The following is a 7,263-nucleotide window of genomic DNA, read 5'->3' as shown; positions in this document are numbered from 1 at the left end:
GACTTCTGGGATCAGGCAACGGGATGAACGTCTCTCCCCCAGCAAAGGGACGCCTATTGGGTAAGACTTGAACCCTTGGTTATACCGAGTGCTTCCCCGGGAAACTTAGAAACCTCTATAGAATTTTTCCGTAATTCAGTGTGCTTGTAGTCAACCATGTTATTTGGACGTGCTTTGCAGCCTGTATTTATCACCGGCAATCCAAAAGAACCTGTACTCCTGTTGCTTTAACAAACCGTACTGTTCATTAATCTAGCCGTGATAGTTCATTGAACACGACCAAACTCCTTAAGTCTGGCCATTCTAGTTTGTTCAACATGACTAAATTGAAAGTACAGTGCGCTATTTGTGCATCCGTAATCGTGATAGTTCAATATATTGAATGTGACCAGACTTACAGTGCCGAATTGGGCATCACTCAGAATCTGAGCCTAGCCACCCCCAGCCCCTCTGACACCTGAGGGTGTTTATTTTCTGCCAAACTTCTTTACGCCTTAACACAGCAATGTCTGTAGCCCAAGGTAGCCTCTACATTGTCTTAGTCTGAAGGCACCTCCTGATTACTTCCTTTAAAATGACAATACTTGTAGAAATTAATCACATCTTTATATTAATAGATTTCTTCCTGAGTGTCCCTAAAATACAGGCTAATTATGTGGCTAATGCACTTTCTTTACTTACTTGCTTTAGATTCATATCCAGATTAGGTAATGTAAAAAATTGACCAGGAACATAAATGCACTGAAGATGAAATACACCTGTCAAAGCACCCTTTGCACACGTGAGTTTTACCCTCCAGGCATTTCTATGAAATACTTAAGCTGCTTGCCATGTGTCAGATCAGAATTTATTATTCTACCTGTATAAACCATTATCAGCGATGAAATAGTGTATATCACCACGGAGCTTTTATGACCAGCGTTACCAGACTCGTACTCCAAAGTGCTGCAGTTGATCAAAAATATTTTAAAATCTAAATGATTTCAAATACACCACGACTGTATTTATGCTTTAAACAAACCTTTATTTTGTGAAGCTTATAAACTTAATGTACGTGTGAAACCGTAAATGTTTATTTGTTTAGGAATCATAAACCAGAAGGGGACAACTTATACATATACTCATACTGAATCGGCTTTATATTAAAATCTATACAAGGAAAAATATTTTCTACTTTGATTGGGACCTTTTAAACCTAGACTCAATTTCAGAATAATATTTTATTTATATCTTACTCATATTTAAAAGCTGAAGTTTATTTCAGGCGTGTCATTGTCACTTTCAAATAGCTGGCAATTTCATTCCAGATGAGCTCAATGTAGTTCTTAACATGGATAGGTTTTGATTCCCAAGTAACGCTTTGAAAATAGAAGATCTGGGTCATTACAATGTTCATTCTACTGCGCAGTAAATTGAAATGTGGCACACACTAAACTTAATTCACCTCAGCTGTATTATGCTCTGAAAGCTGGAATTCTCACCTCACTCTAAAATATGATCTACAGACATAGCTATGTTATTGGCATACATTGTCTGCCATAAGAAAGAAAAAAACCCCACTCCTTAAAAAACTGGATGTACCAGCTGAAGTATAAGCTGTACCAACAAAATGACTCCTTCGCAAGGGTAAGCAGCATTTATTTTGATTACTCGGTATAGCTGTATTAGCAAACTCTTTATAATGCAGATCAACTCCAAGAAAGTTTATACAGGTCCCAGAATATCCTGCTTCTCTACCGTGTCAGCATTTGCTGCAGAACTCCTATCTAGAAGGAAAAGCGGCTCCCATGAAGATCAACTTGACTACAGAGCAGTGCGATATTACAGCTTCAAAGATGAACTGACCTCGTCATCTCAGTGGGACGCGGAATTAATGCACTCGTTCTGGCGTCTCACAGCGTATGTCCTGCAAGCAACACCTTTTTCCCTTCCAAAAAGTAGATTCTCCCAGTAGCTTCTGCGGTTAAACAATCCGCAGGATTTTAAATATGTGCCAATGACTTAGATTAAAAATAATTCATTATGAAATGTATAAGAAAAGACCCTGCCTGGCCTGTATCCAGCTTTACATGCAATTCATTCAAAAATCATTTTAAGTGTAGCTGCCACAGAACTCTCCAGATGCTCTTTGCAAAGCTACAGCCACCAGTGCAAAATGGGCCCTTCAGCATACGGCAGAGTGCGCGGACTCTCTTTGACATAGTCCTACCAGCCCAGGGCTGCTACTTCTTCCTGATCGTACCAGTCAGACCTCTCTGCCAGTGCAGTGAAAGCACAAGGTTAGAAGCCATGAAGCCGTTAAGGGCTTGGCGATAGATCCCTCTCTGCATCTTAACATCTGCATCAGTTTTACTCTGTACAGCACTGGGATACCACAGTGCGACACCAGTCAGAAGAAGGAACTTCAAAGCCATACATTCTGTCCCTATAAACAAATACATATATGAGTACTGTCAACCTTAGGAAACTGGAGTTAAAATTCAAACACTTGATTACATTTGCATAGTTGTGAAAATTTATTAGTTACAGTGTAATGAAAATCAACTTTTTTGGTACAGGCAGAAGTAAAAACATACATTATATAGAAAAAAAATCACAGCTTTAAAAACTGGCTTACATTGTTTAAAATGAGTAAATCTGGTTGTATTTCAAGGCATTGGACTTTAATACTTAATTTTATGCCAAACCATCACACAGTGCAAGAAATATTCTGCAATAGTACAAATGCCATACAGCAGTCTTCAGAGTATTTAGTCTCACAGAATCTCATGGTGGCAAAAAAATGTGCTGAATATTTTTCCATTTAAACACAAAACATTGCTGAAGTTAGTTTTTTCTTTCTTTACATACTCTCTATTACAAAAATATCAAATTGCAAATTTGACAGTGTATTCTACAAATAAATGCGCCATGGACGACAGGAATTGCAACTTTGGGACAGTTACTTTACAAAGTGTATTATAAAAATAAATTATATGGCAAACATCAAACAAAATCAAGCACGCGCCTTAGGCTTTGCAAATAAAAGTGAAATTCAGCTGGCAGAAAGACTGCTTCTCCCTCTCTGACTATGCACTTTCAAAGTATCAGCAAGGCTCTTCATTCTTAGAGCTCTACCAAGAAAAAATATATAAAACCTAATGGAGGCAATAAATACTTCCACGAATAATCAGTAGCACAAGTGACCCTGGTGTTGATGGTAGAGAGCTTCTACAGTGATCCGTCCAACTGGCGAGGAGGGTAGTGCACGCGGAGAGTGTAGAGTGGAGGCGGTAACTCATCTGGAGTTCATGCGTAACTGGTGAATGATGACACTCTCTAAAAGAAAAGATAGCAAAACATTTGGTTTTATGAAACTGCAAATACGTTACAAGTTACTTTAAAGAAGAACAATTACAATGGCAGTGCAAAGCATTTTTCTTCTAGAAATGTCTCACAGACTTACTCCCACATCACTGGCCGATAAAAACTGTCCTGGCTAATGCTACAAAGGGAAACCAAATTAGTACCAGGCGAGGGCTCAGAGGCCCTTGGCTTCCACTTCAACGTCAGGACCATCATTTGGTGTTCCACGGGGAAAAACAATAATACAGTTGAATGGATTAAACCACAGGGACACCAATGTTCCCATCCCACACCAGAATCAGGTAGAGGAAGACTTGGAGTTGGGTCTCCTGTATCCTGTTTACACAAATCCATCATGGATCTGCTGACAATTCTGAAAAGGGGATGAGGAAGAGGTATGGGGTCATTCCTCATTTTTTACTTAAATGTGGCTTAGAAACCTATGCTGGTTTTATTCAGCAAGTCTGCTTGAATTCTGCTAATGACTTCAATGGGGATAGATTTCAGCCACAGTGTGCAAAACTAAGTGTTGGCATTGTCTTTGAAAGGCTGGGTTTAACTTTGTCCTGCGTGTAATGTAGATCTCTGATCCTGATTAATCTCTGGGCTCTTCTGAAATACTAATGACCTGGTCTTATGTTCTTCTATCTATATATATTGCTCTTGCAGGCAACTTTGTTAATATAGGAATTTAGCTATCAATGACATTTTTCTCTGAAAAGGTGTATTTTATGCATTTCAAATAATATAACTGTACCAATGCTAACTCAAAACATACAATTATACATTTTCAGAAATACTCATTTTCTTAATCGAAATTATTTTCCTTAAGATTCCTTCCTAATTGTCTGAAGATTTTACAAAATTTACATGACCCAAGAAATTACATTAATCCCGTCATTATTCCCTTTTACATTTTTATTGACTTCTGCCTTTGTCTGCTTCCTAACTAATATTTGCAAGATGTTTGGTTAAGTTACATTGTAAGAAGAAAGAAAAATCAAAATGTTTTCCATGTACTCTTAATGCCAGAACTTTGCCACTAGATGGCAGATTCCAGTGATGCTCTTCATACATAGTGAATCACAAAAGCGGGGCTCAGGAAACATGCAAGAAAATATGTTAAGGCAAATGAACCAATAGAATTTCCCAAATAGAAAGTATTTCTTTTCCATATCATTTATCAATAACAAATGATTTTCAACAAGATATGTATACCAGTTCTACCAAATGTACGCACCGAATGTGAAAGAACCACAAACTACAGTAAGATTTTACCTTACAACCAGTGCTGTTGTCTAACTTCAAGCTCTTGCGGTATGAGATGTAAAAAGCTGCATTTACTTAATATCAGATTGTAACCTCAGGCGAACTCTCCCATTAACTTCAAGGGGAGTCACATGAACTCCATATGGAACAATTTTTTTCTTAAATTCACTATGCACTTTATATATGAATACGGAGTTTGGATACAAAATTCTAAAAACTAAATGGGTAGCAGAAAAATATCATGCTCCTTGTAAAGGCTCAGTCACTGAATGAACAGCAAGACTACAGCAGGTTTCTGAATCAGTCTTCCTCCTACAGACCAAATATAGCAATTATGCAGAAAAGAGTAGGAGAAATAATTAAAAAATCAAATATTATTTCCACTTCTAGTATTCATTTGTTCATTCATTTCTCACACACGTATACGTATGCTCTTAGTTTGTCCATCAGTTGTTTTTATTTGAAATGCTTATATATATATAAAAATATATATATTATATACACACACATATATACACACACACGCTCTAGTTACTAAAAGGGGTGTCTGAGCAGTTATTAAGCTAAAATTATAGTAGGGCAGATTTTGTCAGAGTTCTGTCGGACCACCCTCTGTAGGAATATGATTATATCTGTAGGATATGATTACATAAATTTTTCTAGGGTTACAGATGTGAATATTTCAAGGAGCTATGAATTCACTTAAACAAAACTATTTGAATGATAGGAAAAGAAAACAAAGTTAATGTAAAACTGCTAATTCTGCTTTCAGTCCCACTGATGTAAATCAGAACTTCTCCAGGAAACACATCATTAACAGCTGGTCTATGAAAAATACTGGTTCATATAATGAAGCACGTCAACTGACATTTTAACACATGAAGTTTAATTTCTTCTTACAATATAGAAAAATGTATGTACCACAGACAATGCGCGCCCAAGCAACAGAGGAGAATCATGTATCAGTATTTCTATTTTTAAAATCCTGAAGAGAGTTTTTAAAGCAAAGACCCATTCATACCTGAGTGCTTCATACCTGACCCTCAGAGCTGATAGCTCTGCATGTGAGAATGGTTAACCCTGATTGCATCTTCCAAAAAGCCAAGTAAGAGCAGTGTGTAGGGAGTAAGATTCAAAGTGAAGTTAACATCTGTAATGAGAAATGTTGCATGTAGTTTTGCCTGCAAGAGCTCAGGCAAAATTAAGAGAAAGAGGGTAACTCACAGTGACATAGGGGAGAAAAATATTCCCCTAAATGAAAACAAGTTCGAAAGATGAGCTCACAGAAACTCCTGCCAGCAAACTACAGGTTTCAAAGTGACTCAATGAAATCGGCCACTGATGTGTGATGGGAACACATAATTGGTCTGAAAATTGTCCTGACTCTTACAGCTTATGCCAAGCACCTGAAACCCAGCAGGACAGTAGCTTGGTCTCTTTAAAGACATGCTCTTCCACATGTGATCAGAATTACTGAATATTCATGTAAATATTGAGGATGTTTTAGAACACGTGTAGCATATGTCAGGCAATAATATATGACTTGGCATCCAACTGGCATGAATCAACATATTAACGTGACTTTAGAGATTACTCACATGATGCTAATTACTGTGTGCTGTAAGTGGTTTGAGATTTACATATGGTAACATGCATACTCTATGGGCATATTCATGAGAGTCACACAGCGTTATTTGTTTTTTAAAAAATCACACTAATGGGTGTCACGAAAGGAAAAAAAGGTGGGCAAAATAAGTAAAAAATCTCTGGTTTTCTTCTATTATTTACTTAGCATGTTTAGCGGTCTGAGAAACTCCCCCCCAGCCATTAGGATTGAAGTTCTGTGCTCCCTCATTTTCAGTCACACTTACTTAAATGTACTGCTCTGCTAATGACTACATTAGCAATACGCACATTTAACAGTAATTCAGGTGATGGGTTCTAGTCTGGGGAACACAGTGGAAAACTTAGTAGGAACTAGATTTAAAATCACAGAGATCATCTGGAGAACCGAGGGTGCACCTTCTCAGTCCACGTGTGCTGCTCATGAATGGGCTGGCATTTTCCTCACTCTTCCCCCTCTCCACCTTACTGCTGGCCTAAGCCAGATGTTCCAACTGCTGGGCTTGAGTTATCACGACTGCTTATATGGCCACGCAGTCAGCCAGAACAAAGCATCTCTCCAGCTGACAATGAATCCTACCAAAAATACAAAGATCGGTTCTCAGCCAGCTCGGTTCCTGATGAAGCACTGTAACTATCATTATTACTCTGAGTTGCATGCTTTTTGCTACTGAAACTGTTCCACTTTGTTAAAAAAAAAAATCAACACAGAGGAAAAGGTAAGAGAGAGAAAGCAAGAGGATGACTCATTCTAGATGATGACCTGCGCAGAGGAAGGCTTGGTTTCTGCATTATAATCCAGTAATGTAGAATACACAAGAAGCCCTGTAAATAAAGGCCCTAATATTTTCCTACGGATTGGTGTATCAGAGTTTGATTCTTTGGTGCCTAGTAAAATCTGAGGTCTGAACAAGGCTTGTCCTTGTAGTACTTCTGACATCAGTCTCTTGTGTTCATTCTTTGATGTTGTATGAAGGTGTATGTAGCTCAAGCTACATTCTTCCGTGCAGTGGGGCACTGCTAAGG

At 38.0% G+C, this 7,263-nt stretch overlaps 1 protein-coding gene across 1 annotated transcript in view; it reads right to left on the bottom strand.

The window, feature by feature from the left end:
- Nucleotides 1-2,887: 2,887 nt before the first annotated feature.
- Nucleotides 2,888-7,263, bottom strand: part of FILIP1 (filamin A interacting protein 1) — a 108,686-nt gene continuing 104,310 nt past the window's right edge. The window contains exon 8 of the mRNA XM_010565772.1: nt 2,888-3,318. Within this exon, the coding sequence (XP_010564074.1) occupies nt 3,278-3,318 (41 nt within the window). The 3' untranslated portion in view covers nt 2,888-3,277. The remainder of the gene's footprint in view (nt 3,319-7,263) is intronic.

Source organism: Haliaeetus leucocephalus, unplaced genomic scaffold, assembly GCF_000737465.1.
Source record: "Haliaeetus leucocephalus isolate CR32 unplaced genomic scaffold, Haliaeetus_leucocephalus-4.0 Scaffold195, whole genome shotgun sequence".
In the NCBI taxonomy this organism is placed as follows: Eukaryota; Metazoa; Chordata; class Aves; order Accipitriformes; family Accipitridae; genus Haliaeetus; species Haliaeetus leucocephalus.
This window is presented reverse-complemented; position numbering and strand designations above follow the sequence as displayed.